The sequence below is a fragment of the Cuculus canorus genome, chromosome 2 (assembly GCF_017976375.1).
Source record: "Cuculus canorus isolate bCucCan1 chromosome 2, bCucCan1.pri, whole genome shotgun sequence".
Taxonomy (NCBI): Eukaryota; Metazoa; Chordata; class Aves; order Cuculiformes; family Cuculidae; genus Cuculus; species Cuculus canorus.
This window is the reverse complement of record NC_071402.1, coordinates 130,717,333-130,735,983: the sequence shown is the minus strand read 5'-3', so window position 1 is coordinate 130,735,983 and position 18,651 is coordinate 130,717,333. Positions and strand designations below refer to the sequence as shown.

The following is an 18,651-nucleotide window of genomic DNA, read 5'->3' as shown; positions in this document are numbered from 1 at the left end:
CTGAAAACATTGGTCTGTGTAATATACTTCACACTCAAAAATACCATTAATATCATAGAATCATAGAATGGTTTGAGTTGAAAGGTACCTTTAAAGATCATCTAGTCCAACACCCCTGCCACCAGGAGGGGCGTTTTTCACTAGAACAGGTTGCTCAAAGCTCTGCGCAACCAAAACTTAGGTTTTTCTTAATTATTGCTTAAGTTGGGTACCCCTTTCTAGAGGAGAGCATTGCAGTCAGCAGATGGCCACAAATCATTCTAATACAGATACTGAACAATAATGATCACTGCAAGAATGAAAAAAAATTGGTTTATCTGCATAATACCCACAATACAGATAGCAGCCTTGCAGACTTGGGAGAGAGATACACCACTCACATGAAGAAATACAGAACCATTTCTGGGAAAAGTGAAAATACGCTGCATAGTGGATGGAAGAAAGATGCTGGACATCATACATTCAGAAGTAACTTAACTGTGTGCGTCAAAGGCTTATTTTGAGGTGACCAAGAAAAGAGAATCAGCCCACGCATGTGAGAACAGCAAACTATTAAGCAGGCTACAGGACATGGCAGAGGCTTTTACAATAGATTTCAGACAAAGGCTGTAAGGGTGTGGCAAACTCACTACTGAACACTTACATTGGTTAAGAGAGAAGTGAATGAATCAGTTTCACAGCTTTGGAAGTCTACACTGAGATAGGAAATTGCCGAGAATTACAATATATAAAGAGAGTTCTACGTATGCAGAAAACACCAGAGATACCATACAAGTAAAAATACTGTTAAACAGCTGTTTAAAATACATCTCTAAACCCAAAGTTTAAGTTTCACATGAGAAGACTTATTGAGTTCTAAGTACTGCTATTCTATGGCACACAACTGTAACCTTAATGATTAGAGTGCAACAAACCCACTCTGGCCTGCAGTGCCATTCTTTGGCAATAATGTAATTCTTCCAAAGAAATACGGGCTAGGTTCAAGGTTTTGTTCAGGAGAAAATAACTATGCAGTTATATCTTCTAAAAATATTCTTGGTATATATGCCGTCTGTATATTCCAAATGCCCAACAGCAAAGAAATGTTCTAGCAACCAATTCCAACGATCACAGAAAATAGTGTAATTTTCAAAATAGGCCTATTCCTTTGTGAAGTTGTAAAGGCCCAGGTGCTGTACATTCCCAACTAAATTACAGACTAAGTTGTAGGGATTCAGTTTGGCTGTCTTGGGCATTTTTTAAGTGGACAGAATTTAAGATTTAAAAAGGCCTGTTGAGGTAAACTTGAGAGTAGAATTAAAAAAAAAAAAATATATATATATATGCTCTCCAAATTAAATGCTTAAGGGAGTTACAAAGAAATACAACTTTTGTGGATATAATTTCTATTATAGAGCATAAAAATAACATAAATTAGACATTTTAAATAACAGACTTAAGGGAACAGGAGCCTTTTCAGAGGCACAAAGCCTTTGTGAAACAGTGACCTCTCTACAGAGTCATGTGGGTCTGTGGCTCCACTGCTATTCATCCAGCTATTATTTACCTCTCTGTGAGGTGAACAATAACTGAATTTCAGATTCTTCAAGATCATTAAATCCACAATAACAGTTGTTGTCAGACGTAGAAGAGTCCTATAGACATACAACAACCAAACAGGGAAACTCTTTTCAAGGCTAAAAACACAGGTGCTAGGCACAAATTACACAATGTCTCAGCCTGGCAATTTTCACATCACTTTGTTAACTGTGGCAGTCTATAACTCTGGAGTACCTTTTATGCCTGTGTTCAGCTGCAGAGCTTACAGGGTTTCTCCAGCTCACCCGTATCTCTCTACTCCCAAATAAAGAATGTCTAAACCATTAATTATTATACCAGTGTTTAAAGCGTACTGTTGCCCTTTGGCTGAGAGCTCTTTGATTTTCAGGTCTCGCAGCAGGTCAATTTCCATTGTTAGAAAGGAATCAATGTCAGAGAGTTGCAATTTATTTGCATTATGTGCATAATTCTATATAGATTATAAACACAAGTCTTGACAAACAGTTCCAAAAATCTTAGATTAGACATGCTAAGAAGCTACAAAAAATGTCTTTGTTGCTGTCCTTGCAGTTTTCCATGAACCATCCCATCTATTTTCAAAACAGGTGACATATCCACTTAATTAACTGCACTTGCAGATAGCAATACTAAAATTCATTGTCATCTTGTTCAAAATATTTTATGTTCTTCTACATATATGCATATTTATAAAAATACACAATAACTGATATTATTAAAGGTGGGGTTTATTTTTTTGTTTTCTTTTTTTCTTCTAAGGGAGAGGATTGAAAGGGAAAATTGCAGGTATTGCTTCCAGAATTCTAAGAAATTAAAATATAGGACTCCACTAATGGCCCTTCTTCCTTTGAACAAAGATTATTTCAACCATGTTTCAACTCAGGTCTGCTAAAGAGTCCTTTATTCCAATAAATTTCTGTGAAGTACAGTGGTTATTCCACTGATGAGAAAGAACAAAAAACCTAATGATTGAGCTGCTGATGGTTTAAAAAAAAAAAATACAGTAGTTTCACAGTCTCATGAAGATTCGGGATTTATTGGTATCCTAGTTCTCTCGTATTTCTCACTGTTACCTAAACAGGAGATCATTAGCTTTTCCATAGAAATGAGCTGGAAATATTAATTCACATTAGCCTCTGATGTTTGGAATTCAACTTAGAAAAGTTGTGAATATTCTCTTAGCTGATGAAAGCAATCAGAAAAATACCATCATAAAGAAAAAAAAAAAAAAACACATTAACTTGGGTTAAAGCAGATAGTTTGACTCTAATATTCTATAGGTTGAGTAAACATGTCTGAAATTAATATTCAAAAGAAAAAAACTCAAAATACTCAATTAAATATATTACAATAATAATAAATTCTTTAAAATAAACATACATTATGCTTATCCCTTTCTGCTCACAACTGGCACAAAGAATACACTTTTGTTTCTCTCTGTGCTGTACAATCCCCCACGCTGTTCCATTCAATCAAAATGACACATATGACAATATTAAATAAATGTAACACTTTGATTGACAATCCAGTATAACTGGCATTATAGAGATGGATGAGTGAGTGGATGGATGGGCAGTTTTTAGTATGTAAACCAGCCCTCGCAGAAAGGGAAATAAGGACTGGTAAGTGAAATACAGAGTTCATTCAATTGTTTGCTTAAAGGATAAATTACATGCACCCTACATAGTGATGCCAGGGGTAAGAAGTGACGGCAGGAGATAAACTCAAAATTTAGGGTTATCCCTTTCTCTGGAATGAATAAGAATATATACCAAAACAAGCTTAAAAAACATGCAGTGTCTGTTTGGAAATTAATTAGAAATTTCTTCAAAGTGACTCTGAAGTGAAACTATTTCGATTTCTACTAGGAAGAGAAACAGAAAATATTTTTTTAAAAAACACTGTCCTGGTTTGAAAGACTAAAGTTTAAATTGCTTCAGCGCAGGGTTTCAGTTTGAACATAACACTGCCCTCTTGTGCATCTGCCTTAAAATACATTTGCTTTTAAATCATAAATTACTTGAAAAGCAAAGTCAGTTACAGAAATGCAGTCAGTAAGTGAGGTTTGATTTTTTTTAACCTTATTTTTTTAGCTTGATTTTTTTTAACAAAAGGCTCAATGAAATAAGGTTAATTTGAAGAAAAAATATTTCAGTTGTTTTAGAAGCCATCCTCTCAATCTCTAGTATAGCATTTCTTGTAGCTGTAAGTTAAAAATAATACCATCTACTAGTTTTGCCTCAGTTAAAATTTCTTATAAGTTCCTGAAATAAGTTTCTGCAGTTCTTCTAGTCTGTTTTCTCTTTGGACTAATGGTAATTACATTTTCCGTATGTGTCAAGACTAGCATAATAAAACACAAACAACAAATACCACTTGAGTAGTAAAAAGCACTAGCATTCAGGCACAGGATAAAATTACAGGTATGAAAGAAATCATGCATGTTGTTATTCCATTTTTTTGAGCAGGTTTCACACCTTTCTGCAGGTTACACATGAGGCACACTCTAGAGCAAGATATCCCGAGAAACCTAATTTCAAAAAGCATTGGGCCCAATCCACTTTTCTCTTTCATCAATGCTCTATACATCCCAAGACTAGCACAACAGATGGACAGCCAATGTAGAATGGTTTTAAGAGAGAATAGTTTCCTGTATATTTGGCCTTAAAACCAGAAGAACTGACAGAAGCCGTCAGAGCATATTCTTTCCAGTATTATGTCTGCGACAACTGAAATATATTTCCAGCTTCATTTTACTCTTCTCCAACTTAAAAGACAAAAAGTCTAAACAAAGAAAAACTCCCAAGATTAAAAAAAAAAATTCCACAACATTCAAACAACAGTGTAAAATTCCTTTCAGTGAGCATGTAATTCCTAATATCCTTCTGTAACTCTTCTCACTGATGTAAAATTCCATGTATCATTGATGTAACTAAATAACATCCAACAAATACAAAATGATGCACAGAGCATATATTCAGTGCTGGTCTGTCTTTTTCTTCTACCAAAGCATCCACTACTTAAAAGGGAGAGAATTTCAGCTAGCAAAAGTTGGTATTTGATATACTGCAATTGTTTTGACCTCACATGAATACAAATTAGGAAGAATCATGAAAGAAGCATATTAGGCAAGTGACTGCAAAACTACCTGGGTCAGATAATACTTCAGTCCCCCACAAAAAGTCACTGTCAGCATAATTTAGCCTGTTCAGTCATTTTCTTTAAACTACACTCCCAATATTATGGAATCGATAAGGAGTGTGCAGTCATTGTATTTGAAACAACATTCCGCATCCTACATGCATAAGAATATATATATGTACATTACATACATATTAGTTAGACACACACGTATATGCACACATGTGTTTATGTAAAAGAAATGTACGTCCTGCAAGTCAGTCTTTGAGGCTGCTTAATACTCGTAAAATAAAAGTAACCCCTATATGAACTCCGGTTGCTGATATAGCAGTAAAAGCTGCAGAGTAAAATTTATCACATAGTTCTTATGGAGTACTACACGGTTATCAGTAAAACATATGACATTTAGTTTTATTTGTACAAGTACACAAATAATACCTGTACATTTCTGCACTCATTCGGAGGTCTGTAGTGTTGATTCATTCAAAACATACTATATGTGCCTCAGTCTGTTCATTTGATTATGCAGCATTTTATTAAATGAGTTCCTGGTAATAATATTAACTGTAGACTTACCCTGGCATTGGTCCATTTCCAGAAAGACTATAAACTTGACGAGGATTTAAGAGGTACTGAAATTTTCTATAAATTCTGAAGAGATAAAAGAGATAAGGAGAAAAAAAACTTACTTAAATGTTTGGATTTTTTTTAAAGCTATCAAAGAATTAAAGAAGTAAACATATACTATAATTATTTGAATTGCAGGATCTCATTTATACAAAAAAACCCCAAATATCCGAACACAGCAATTATAATTCACACATATAGTGTATTGTGTGTATAACATTGAGACAGAAGTGCCACAAGATATCTACAATTCAAATACTATATAAAGACAGAAAAAATAGGATAAGAACATATAGTGAGTGAAAAAGCATTTGCAAGAACACATTGGCTCCTATTGAAGTGACTCCATGGTGAAGGTAAGAGTTATTCCTAAATTTATTGCTAACACAAAATTTCAAGCATAATTAATTGCAAAAGCAAATTGGCTTTGCCACCCATCAAAAACGTCCCCATAGGCTTTTTCCTAAGAAAGCAAATCTATTGTCAACTACATCTCCTTTGGATTATACTTGAATAGGGAGAAAATGAAAAAGTCAAAATCATTGTTTTACTTAAACCACATATATTTTAAAATTATCCAAATAATTGGAAGTAATTTACTGATACAGCATTAAAAGCATTGTCCTAATCCATAAAGGACCCCACCTGCTGTCTCACCTCTAGCAAATATTTCTCTGAATTGCAGAATATTTAAAAAACTGTAACTTTATAAATTTGTTATTTGTCTTAAAAGTATGACACTATTTTGTTTCTTCATTACAAATACTAGAAATTTAATTTACTACAATGATGACAATGTGGTAGCTGCTTCATTCCTTATGTAGAAACAAATAAGCACATAAAAGGGTTTGAACTCTGAATGAATAAATATATATTTGGGATCTATGGCAACAGCTTAAATTACAAACCCTCACTTCTTGTTTTTAATTCTAATGTTCATGTCCTCAAGCTAATTAATATTTTAATGTTTCTAAGAAAGTATTTTTTCCACTGAAGTATCTCTTCTTTTCTTTTCACTGCCTTAAAAAAAAACCTGAAGCATAATAAGAGCTGAATTTTAACTTAAAATGTTGACTTTTCAAATTCAGCAAAATAAAACTGTCTAGACACAATCTATGAGCACACTGAGGGACTTTTTTTTTTGTCTTAATAGTAATGCATAATTTATCACTCGAGGTGGAAGATAAGGGCATAAGAATACTGAATACAAACAAATTCATAATTATCTCTAAAAGTGCCAAATTGGAACATTTTCTTAACCTCTCAATTATTTAGCGATATCAGCTTCTTCATAAAGCACTGTATTCAAATACTCACACAACCTATTCCTGATGCCATTCTTGATAGAAAAAGTCAATGTGAAATGACTGGTTTCACTTTGTAAGCATGCACACATCATTTTTAACAGCCAAGATGATGACTAAATCAGACATTTGACAGTGGATTTACAACACATTATATTTCCATTTAATTTGCAGCATCTTACCAATGTAAAAGGATCCTATTTTTAATTTTCTAGCCCGTATGTATAAAGTGCTTCTCAGTGACATGTAGGATTTAATCTGATCAAAGGTGCAACTAATTTAATTTGTGTAGCTGACCATAAGAAGGTCATGTGTTGTTGTGAGGTCCCTAAGGCTTACGAGTTATTTGCCCGGAAGTTTGGTGCTACAAAACATACTAGCCATTACCTACACTCACAATACTGTTGTCTGGTATCATTGGAATTCTATAAAAGCCTTCTTAATGAAGCCAAAACCCAGAAGTCCACTTGCAGTAATGAGGAGATTACATTGACTCCTACTTCATTGAGTGCACCATTCATAGGTACTAGTCGAATATCAATACCAGATAATCAATCTACAATTAGTCACTGCAAATGACATGCTATACTCAAAATTATTACAACATATTTACGTATCCTAGTCTGTGTAAAATTCATAACTTGATATTTATTTCATTTGTATTCACATATTCACAAAAGAAAGAGTAAGAAACTGTCTCTAAATGGTTGGCTTCACTCTAAACTGTACGTAGATCTAACACTGTGACAAATGCAAGATGAGGAAACTGACAGCAATTTAGCCGTCCAGTTTTATACCTACAGTGCCAGACAGCCCACTGATACCAACAAGTCTCCAAATGCCTTGCTTTCATGTGTAAGGAAGGAATTGGACATAGTTTCCTTATGACTGGAGATTCATGCAGGCAAAGCCACAAGGCAGTGTGGTAATTCTCCAAAAGGTTACTTTTTGTGACTGAGTGCAATTTCATGAACAAAGCCAGTTCACGAAATTACCACCTGGCACCACCACCTCCAGCTGATTCTTACACCCCATGACACAGTTTATCAACAAACAGTTGTACTTCTGTAACCATTTGCAGGATTATTCTGTGACCCTCAAAACTACAAGCTTCAATATAAAACACAAACCCGCAGAAAAGTTTTTTATTGTTATTATTTCTTTTCCTTTAAATCATGTCTGTGATCTCATATGAATCTCAAAATATTACTGCTGCACTAGCATAACCGAGGAGGCAGAAAATTACAGCAGGAGCAGCCAAGAGAGCTGGGATCATTTTAAAACAGCTCCGCTGCTGAAGAAAATACTCATGTGTGCCCTTGGCTAAGCTAGACTGAGCTGTCTCCTGAAGGCGTAAGATCATTCCTTTAGAGAAATAGAAGAGACAGACAGACAGACAGACAGAAACACATGGGCAATTCAAAACTGGCAGAAAAGTTGACTACACCGGGGAAGAAGCCAGCCATAGTAGTGACTTCTGACAACATGGGGATGCATCCTCAGTCATTTGGGGTGTGACCATTCAAGATGTAGGCAGTGTGGGCTTAATTTAATCTAATGGCAGAAAAGAAAGAAGCCATGAACTCCTCACTAAAAGTAAAAGAATGCTAGCCATCTTCTCTCCTAGACATGCAATATTTGAAAAATATAATATGAAATTGCTTCTACATTTTGTCTCAATGCTAAATAAGAGCTTATAAAGCCAGATTAATCAGAGGGTAGGAAGGAAGAGTTACTCTGAACCAAAGCTATTTGAAAGCAACAAAGGTCAAAGATATCATCAACCTGTACTGCACAGACACTGAACATGGAGTCAGCAGGAAACGTCAGCGTACAGAAGCTGATCTCCAGTGCATCCAACCGCACATTTGTCAAGGAAACAATTGTTTAAATTCACCTGCTGGTCAGGCAAATAAATTGGAAAATGAGGAAGTGGAAAACAAAGTAATGAGTATGGCAAAACAACATCATGATTTAGAAGGACTCTTATGTGAGAAGCATTACCCTTAACAGTAACAGTCTTTAGAATCACTATATGTCTGCTGTATATTCTTTCTGTTGAAAGAAACTATTTTTGCAATGATGTACTAAACACATATATTATATTTGCAGATAACTGAAAGCTGTTGTCTTGATGAGTCAGATCTTAAATACCGACATACAGCACTGCTAGCTTTAGGATGAAACGGACATACTGCAATTCTTTTTCTGATTAAATTAACCATATCTGTCCATTTTATGCACACCCACTGAAAACATGTTACAATGTGATATAGCTTGAGGAAGATACTTGATTAGGTTTGCTGAACTCCTGTCTAAACTCATGCTTATTTAAAATCCTCTTTTGGTGTGGGAAAGGCTTAAACTCAGCAACTTTAATTCTATTTTGTCAATTGCTTATTCACAAACATTTAATTATATTTTTGTCCTATTTTATTATAAACATCTATTATCCATTGTTCTAAATAATTTAAATCCAAATAATTGGAAATGTATTTATATTTCAGAGGATGGGCAATAAGTATTAATCTCTCCATTGAGAAGAAAGTACAACTGTGTTAATTTCATAGCCCTTCGTTTTGCAATTATATCTGAAGGTCATGAGGTAATTAGATACAGTTGTAGAAAAAGGTATTTTTGTGTTCTGAATGCACCTTTTCTTTGTATCTATTTGTTTCCCACCACCCCTCTGTTCTAATAGTCAAAACGAAAACCTAAACCACATAACTTTTCTTATCTTAAAGTGATCCTCAGTTCTTTTCATTTGCATTCAAGAGGTATGAAAAAAAAAAAAAGGAACATACCACAGGGAAGGACAAGAGGATTATTTGCATTGCTTTTATTCAACTGGTTGTCAGATGGACACGTACACTCTCTGTAAGTCTAAGGGCAATGAAATGGGCTGGGTTACCATATGGCAAGCATAAAATCTCATACGGGGAACTGTGGGAACACTGGAGTCTTGACAGTATCTGCAATGACCTTTCTGTGCTCAATGAAAGTCAATTAGAAATCATAACTTCATTCATCATGATCTCTCAAATACAGAAAATCCTAAGTAAAGACTGAAGAATAGCTTTCAGAAAAAGATCTCCTTAATCTGAATGAGTCAAGATAATGAAATTCTCACCTACAAAAATTAGTAGGTTGTGGATTCCCCCCTCCCCCACTAATGTGGAAGTCTTAATTCTGTTACAGTGAAACCTCTACTCCTAGCCTCTCAATACCTGACCAGACTACAAAAACGCTGTAAATCACAACTGTGCATTATGCAAAGCTATTTATGTCTTCAAATGACCTGTGATTTTACTTTTCACAACATATAACTGTCACAGAGGTGGAGGGTGAGTAGGAAATACGGGATTCTTCTCTTTCTAGTTAATGACTGTAGAACAGCCAGATAAAAAAAAAAACAAGGAGAAGTAAAATTGTTACCTGAAAAAATTTTCATCCCTTAGATTAAATCTTCAAGGTCATATGCACTTTTAAAATTCTTATTTTATAATTTTGTTACTGGTATTGATATAAAACTTCAACACCTAAAAGGCAGAAGGCAAACCCCCTTCTAATCAAATAGTCAACATGTGAACTTCTTTACTCTTTTTGAATCCAGTTTCAGATCTAACCATGAGATATTATCTCCTGCTGCTAAATGACTTGAGATAAGTCTACATGACTAAGCAGTTGACCTTTTGACGTGCTCCTCCTAACACAGAAATATTGAGTGCAGCCTTGATACATTACTATGCAATTTAACATATTTTTTGTGTGGTATCAAAGCCCATTTAAGAGATCCCCATACTTCACCATACTCAGCTGCTGATGGCTGCCCTCATACTATACACTTCATTGTGTAATGACACTTGTAGGTAATGATGTTAGTGAATGAAGCATGTATAAGGCATTAATTTTTAAAATTCAAATCTTTCCTGCGATTTGCTTGGCCTCAGTAACAGTTGCATTAACATAAACTGAGATGTGTCAGACTGCAATATGTGAATGGGAATAGGAGCTTGGGAAGTAGATCAGATTTTAAACTTGATTTTACTCTGGAGTGTATCTAACATTAAATGACATCCCCTGAGCATTAAGCCCATTTGGATAGTAACACTTGAGACCAATTATGAGCTGGGAAGGGAAAGCTGTGAAATTGCATTTCGTTTAATTGTTTCTAGGTTATGACTAACTATGTAATTGCAGTTCTATAACCTGCCTCTCACCTACATAACTCCAGACTGGATCCCTGATCTACTCACTTGATATCAGTACTACAAAGATATCAAGCTGAGCGCTAGTGCGTTACCTTTCACAACACCGCTCACTGCACAGAAGACCAGGGCTACCTCACCTCACACTACTGTCACGTCTGAAACACAAATGCTCAGAATGGATCACATGGGTTTGCTGTGATTGCAAAGGCATGTTCTTGAAACTGTTAAGAATGAATCTTTTTGATCATTTGGTTAGTAGCTTTAACATCTACTCTGCAGGATTTTGTCCTTTCTGTTCGTTTACTTTAAGGCACGCTTTGAAAGAAGTGATCTAATGGAGGCAGTGAGGAAGAAGCAGGGAAAGCTGGCCCACTTGCAGTTTACTTGCTTGGTTCCAAGCTTTAGACTCATGCTGGATCCCTCCTTCTGTGCTTCTGGGTATTCACACCATCCAGCATCCACAGGTGTAATCTTCAGCCTGATCTTCACCTAAAGATTGTTTTCAAGACTTGAAGGATAAATTACAGCACTGACCTGGTAAGCTAGGCCATAAAAATTTGGGGAATTATGCGATGACCAAAAATGGCCATATTGTCAGCACTTGTGATTCTGATGTACACTCTGAAAAATCTCATCGGGGTAACTACTTCAGCATTTCTGCCTGAGTTTGATGAACAGAGTAGGAGGAAAATGTTCCTTACCTCTATTTTATCACACCTCTGATACACTAACATTTAAACATAAACAGGCATTTTGACTATAAATCAATGTAATTACTGACACATACACAATTAAGCATGTCTTTAAAGTTTGTGTGATGGGACTTAAAAACTTTAACTGGATTGTTAGAATGCTTTCTATCTACAGAAATCAAAAGGTTTCTTTGTAGGAAATCTTATGGAGAGGTTAGAGAGTTTACTCACTAAATCTTTGAAAGGCAAATCATACATCAGAAAATGGAATACTGTTTCCAATTTAAATTATTGGCTTGTCTGCGTAATTATTGCAGAGACTAAAAGAAAACTGTTATAAATTCAAAGTTGTAATGCAAAATATAGCAACTTACATCTTTGTGAAAAATCACACAAAACCATACACTGAGTAAAGCTACTTTTTCTGCTGTGAAATGAAACTTTTGTATATAACCCATTCTGTTTTTCAACTGCAGGATTTATGACTATACGGTACTGTGTGCGATTTCTAACCAGGGCGGTGATGTTCAAATGTGAGGCAATAACAACACAAAATGTTGGATTTCTTTTCACATAAAAACTTTTAACATACATTTTTAAACATATCATAGAGATCAGAAAGAGGAAAAAAAACAAACAACAAATATACCTTACCTTTCTCCTTGTTTCCCACCACTTTTAGGATTGACAAAAACTAAAAGTGGATGAGTGCCTGGAACTGGAGTGATCTAAAAGAAGGGAATAACACAGCTACTCATTAATGCTGTGTGTTGCATTCATTTTTTTCCTATAGTAGACAAAAAACAAAAAGCTTAATGCAAACTCTATGTTATGCTATGTAATCCAGCTGGAAGCAAATTATTCATTAATTTGCCAGAAACTGCAAGTGACTTTTTTAATGCTAGCTGTCTGTCTTACAGCTGATGCCATTTTGACCTATAATTCCTTTGAAATATTTATATATAAATGTTACATCCATCAGTAGAGAAGAAAACTTTAAAGGCAAGAAATGCATGACTGATTCTGACAGTAGAGTAACTTCCTATCAAAAAAGCTATGAAGAAACCATATTTTGTTGTAAGAAATGACACTATACTATAAAGGCGAAACATAGCTAGATGCAATTTTAAACTTGACAGAATATTTTCTATTTCTTTTTCATTAAAGAAAGTGTAATATTTGATATGGTATGAAATCACACACTTTTAGAATTGTAACTACAATAACAATAGTGAGTTCCTTTAAACACCTTAGAAAGCTGGAAAAACAATATAGAAGAAAACTTGCAGAGGAAAGGTAAGCCTACAGAAAAGAACAGAGAGGAAGATAAACTGAAAGAAAGAATGGCTTCCACCATGCTTTTTAATTCTTTTGTGCATAGGAGATTTTACATGTTCACATTAATGTTTAGCTTTGCAAACTAACACATTCCTTCTAAGCAGTTAGTGTTACTCTGCATTTTCAGATACTGTAAAATGTGCGTGTTCACTGCCTTTGATCCACAGATGTGAAGAACATGAGTTACGTCAGGTATCTCTCTAATATATCTTGTTTTTAAACCATAAAGCTAGACTATTCATATTTAAAATTATCACTTTTAAACATATATCAATTCTAGAATGTGTAAAAGCATACTGAGTCCAAAGTCAACATCTCCAAAGTCATGCACTAACAACTCTGGAGTTGAAGCTTTGTCTTGTTTCAGAGTGATATACTGAAAGCTCTTGCTCCAAATCCTTATTCATAATTCCTGAAATAACAAAATCTTTTCAGCTGAAGATTTCATAAAATGTAATTTAAGGCAGAACCTGAGAAACATGATAGCTAAGGAGTCTTACAGCCATCCTATAGACATAGGCATATAATCCTATCGGCTTCTAATAGCACTTTTCTTCTGATAGGAAATGTTTGGCACTAGTGTGTCAACTCCACTCAGAACTTCACAAACAATGGATCCAAATCTGTTCCAATATATATATTGGAAATATATAATAATGAAAATAATGAAAAACTGCAACAAACTCAGTGGAATTAAACCTAGCATAAAACCAACTCCGTATCACATTCTGGCATAGTATGTTGTTACAATAAAGTGCTGCATGTTGAAACATATATCAAATTGCAGGATATAGTGAAGTTTGTCATATATTTAATTTTTATCTACTGTTTTAATCAATTTTAGTTATTTAGCCAATTCCCATGATGTTTGTTCCTAGGAACTAAGTGTAAACCAATGGTGCTCATTGTGACAGAGATGGACTACCTACTGAAATCCCTTAGGACGCAGGTTAATTAATGAGACTCATCCTAAGGTTATACATGATCTATTACTTCCTCTAATTAGAAATAATAATCCTGATCATTATGCTGGTTAGCTAGAAAGAAGTAAGATGAATGTGCTTAACTATGATTAATTGTCTTTAAGTTGTGCAGAACTCCACTGCCACTAAGTTATCTGCTCACTGCTGTCTGATGGAAGGAAGGTTTAGTATTGATACTTTTCTTGGCAAAAGCTAAATGATGAACTTATTTTTATTTTAAATCTTCTATTTCAAAATTTAACCATATTATTACAATAAGGTTTAGGACCATCAAATACATCTAATAATCAGTTTGCGTTCCACTAAATTCCAAAATAAAGTCTCTTTTCATCACTACAAATGATCTTTCATCACTACATAGATCTTTCCATATATGAAACAATGTGACTAAAGATTTAGAGTAAGTTGCTGAACATTTTCAAGCCTTAAGCTAGCATTACTTAAAGGCAATCTCCCAGAAGGGATAGGGAAAATGATTTAAAAGTAAAAAAAATATATAGTGGACCAACTATATATAGCTTCTCCCATATTGAAAACAAAGGACTAACAAGAGCAGTATGAAAGTTTGCTGGGTATCTTTGATATGTTAGCTTGGGAACTCAAACCACAAATAAATGTAATTAACATAACGTTCAAGTTTTCTGTTTAAAAACGTTCCGAAAAGAGTCACAACAATCCTTTTCTCGTTCACCGAAGATCTTGTTTAAACCAGACCATGCCAGCAAAATCAGAGTATCAGAATAGCACACTTTGGACAGATATGGAAGTTAGGGCAGTACACTTTGATAAGCTACAGAAATTTTTTGCTCCAGACTATCTTTAGGCAAAAATACTAATTACAAGTTATAGTTATGGAATCCTACATCTTTGCGGAAATAGGTCCAAAATTATACAATCTGTCAGTGAAAAAAAACAGAACAGTCTCACTGATCTTAGCCTTTCACTATGGTACCATTCAAGATCCACCCAGCCTTCACAATTATCAGATTATCAGTATTGATACCAATCAAAAATCTAATAGTTGGTGCTAAGATGGATTCCTGTTACTCAAACCCAGTTTTATCCAACAGAGAAAAACAAAGACCACAATATAATCAGTAAATTAGGGACATCACTGCAGAATTATTGCTAATGTTATCACTGTGATTACCAGTAATGCATTACACTGTAGATGTGGCATTAAAGAATAACACTAAGCACTTCAGAAAACACCTCAAATCCACTTAGTAATTATTCTACGATCTTAGTCCTCACTCTGTTTTCTCCTCCTTCTCGAGCGATAATAAAGATAACAAAAGCAATGATGAATCCAAGGCTTTGCATTAATTATAGAAAGACAAGACAGAACACAGGGTTTGGATGATAGTAACAAAGTTATAGAAAATTTTATGCCCTAACTACCTGAAAGCAGAAATTTTAAAAATTTAAGGTTGTATACACAAGAGTTGGTGACGCTAGGAGTTCATTGTCTTGAACAGACCAGCCAATATATCGCAGGCACTGTATTGCGTGAATGGGAAACAGTGACTTGAAAAATAGTTGAAAATATAATACAAACATAAGCAATGTAAGGATTGAAGGAAAACCAAAATCCATAATGATACATGGTGTTGCTGCTGAAAGGAGATGTCAAGGATGCTTCTGTATCTGGGCTCACTGGAATTGCACAGATATCACTCAAAATTTAGAAAGCTCTGTATGCTTCCTTTAGCAGCAGTTTATTAGTCATACTGTAACTGACTGGACATAACTTGAGCTTTCTGTCAATGAATAGTCTAGCCTTTCTACTTTATGCTCTGTCACAGACAATCTGGATGGCAAATGCAGATATTGCTATTACTGAAACTACCTTGCGTCTCTCCACTGTTATTTTTGATGTGCCAAATACCCTGCTTGGAAATACCTGAACAAATAACATCCTCAACATTTACTCTATTCATTAACTAATGGATCCAAATGAAAATAGTGAATAATTATCAAGACAAAGACTCATATTTATAATGGAAATTCACCTAACGCTGTCTGACAGATGCTAAAACAACTGAGTTCAGCTTCACCTCATAATACAAGTGTTGTAGAGCAAGTTTTCCCTCCCTCTTAATGTCTTAGGAAATCCTATCAGTCATGTGAGAAGACTTGCACTGAAAGATTTCTGTACAGATGGAATAATTTACCTATTGTATTTTTAAATGCAGAAGTGAAATATTAGAAAAGTAACTGTATAGGAAACATTTCATTTTACAGATTGTTCACTCTGTCATTGCTTTCATACCTACAAGTATCTCTTTCAAATTAAAATAACAATAATCACACCTGAAGACCTTGTCCATCTACGGTGACAGAATTTGCTCTTTGCATTTTGTTCCGTTCTCCCAGTTTGTTCATTTGCTGGGGGCAACTCTTTTCTTTTTTCACCGTTGCCTGTCTTTCCTTGAAAAATGAAAAGAAAAGGAGAAAATGGAAGATTTTTAACATACTATATAACGCAGTACAACTGTAACTGAGATTTTGCCTCCACAAAGTTGTTTTTTGACTAGACAGCAATGTCAGATTCCGCTTTAATGAAAATGAGATCTCAGTCAAGTTATTATACAATGTCTGGCCACTTCACATAACATCTATCTATGTGCCTGGACATTCCATAATGACTAGGCAATGGATAGATGAAAGGTGTGCAGTCACAACACAAATTAATGCAATGAAGTGAAAGGATAATCTGACATTGCCAGGATGGTATTCTGAAACTTGAAAGCAAATCATACAATATATTTGATTGTTTAACAAATAAATTGATAACAGATCAGTAGTTTATCAAAATTTCATCCTAACTGCTAGCGATTGTGGGATGCTACAAGAGTACTTTACCACTTTGGCAAAATACACCTGGTCTAAATGTACCATAACCAACTGGCTGAATAGCTTTTTATAAAATACATATTTTGTATCAGAAAGAAACCAGAATCTACATTGAATCCTAAACAACTGGCAACTTTTGATATTGATATACAGCACAATCAGGTGGTTATCTGAAAGGGAAAAGCTCAGAAGTATGTTGTCAGCTCATTCCAGAGAACTACAAACTAATAAAAAAAAAAAATGCCCTTGTTCTTTGCATCTGATTTATCCTATTAATAAACTGCACCCAGCATGCCCTCCTAAGTTGTCCAAAAATGCACCACAAATTAAGACAACAGATGTTTATCAAATAGAAACAATATCCCCAATCCCAACTGCATCCCAGTCACTTTCCTCACTTTAAAAGCACAAGGCGGCTTTAAACGAGTCAAGGGAATGGGCTGGCACAAAGGTGCTGCACAAGAAAGGAGCACGAAGGACACTGGTGCACCCCCTGCAACTGTACTTAGGATGCAGTTCATTAAATGATACCATTTAAGTTCCAAACCAGGCCAAACCCTTCTCTGTGCTACCTCTGATAAAGCCTTAGGGATTGCACTAGCAATTAATCCATGCCACACTTTCTGGAACAGTTTAAACTGGCAAGAAACATTGACACAGATTGTCTGGCAGGAAGGGAAAACCTCCCAGCTTAATACAGTATTTTCTAACACAGATGTGGAACACCTCTGTTTTTATACCATCCTTAGTTTCCTTAAATTTGGAGGCTGACACAGACTCAACGTAGTCCTGATGCAAACAGCAGCCTAAGTCACCCCAGGCTGCTTTGGGTAGCCAAGTGCTTTGCAGAACTATGCCAATCTGACCACATTTCCTATAAAAGGATGGAGAAACATATACTACAGAAAAGAATCAGGAGAGTCTACACTATTTCCTGTATGCAGTGAAAGTCCTAAAGAGGTTAGTTAACTGAGCTCTTGGATGCTTCGAGTAACTTAGCAAAAGGAGGTCCAAGAGTACACTACATTATCATTGCTTTAAACAGAAAAGAGTAAAAGCAATTACAGCTGTTAATCTGAGCCCTAACATTTAAAGCACAGATAAACACCGTCTATACCACTGCCTAAGAAATCATCGACTCTGCACTCATTTATTTGATGATTCTTTAGAAACTAGAACTAGGATGATGCAAACAAACAGAATAACATTTATGAACTAATATAAAACATTAACACACAATAACATTGGTTAGTGCCAAGGACAGTGAGTAAGAAAATTCACTACCAAGGAAGCTTCACACTTCAGTACGTATATAAGAAGCAGCTTTGGGGTTCTAAATAACTTTGTAAATAACTAACCTTAAAGGTCACTAACTTTTAAAACAAGTAAGCATACCACATTACACAGATTTTTATATTATGGCCAAAGCAGGCTCTTGGATATTGTAACATCTTCAAATAATCAAATCAGATGTCAGTAATGGAGACAAATTGCTAATAATAAACCCCAATTTCTAAGCAAAAATCAGAGATGGAGAGCAAATTTTAAAAAGTCTAAAAAAAAAAAAGAAGTTAAGCTACACAACATATTTGTGATAGCTCAAAGAACCAGCTAACAGAGAGGAACAGTTCCAGCACACCGAGAATGTGCATTCAGAGAAGTCATAAAAAGACTGTTCAAAAGAGGCCGACTTATAAAGTGTGGCACTAAAAATCTTCTTGCATACATAATGCTATTACTTACTGATAAAGTATTTATATAATGCTGAGAATTGTCTTTACATAAAGGATGCTTACTGCAGTGCCCAAACCTGCTGTTATCAATCATTCACAAGCAAAATGCTATAACAATTACCTGAAGCAAAATTTTGGATATTCAGCATGATACACAGAACAGTAAATACCCTCAGCTTCAATGACTGCTGCAATAGCAACATTCCTTA

General features: G+C 34.9%; 1 protein-coding gene across 13 annotated transcripts in view; it reads right to left on the bottom strand.

Moving 5' to 3' along the window:
• DGKB (diacylglycerol kinase beta) overlaps window positions 1-18,651 on the bottom strand; it is a 475,249-nt gene that overhangs the window by 213,126 nt on the left and 243,472 nt on the right. For all 13 annotated transcript variants that reach the window (XM_054059507.1, XM_054059512.1, XM_054059504.1 and 10 more), the window contains 3 exons: window positions 16,167-16,283; window positions 12,187-12,260; window positions 5,275-5,349 (listed from right to left, as the gene is read on the bottom strand). In XM_054059507.1, the coding sequence (XP_053915482.1) occupies window positions 5,275-5,349; window positions 12,187-12,260; window positions 16,167-16,283 (266 nt within the window). The remainder of the gene's footprint in view (window positions 1-5,274; window positions 5,350-12,186; window positions 12,261-16,166; window positions 16,284-18,651) is intronic.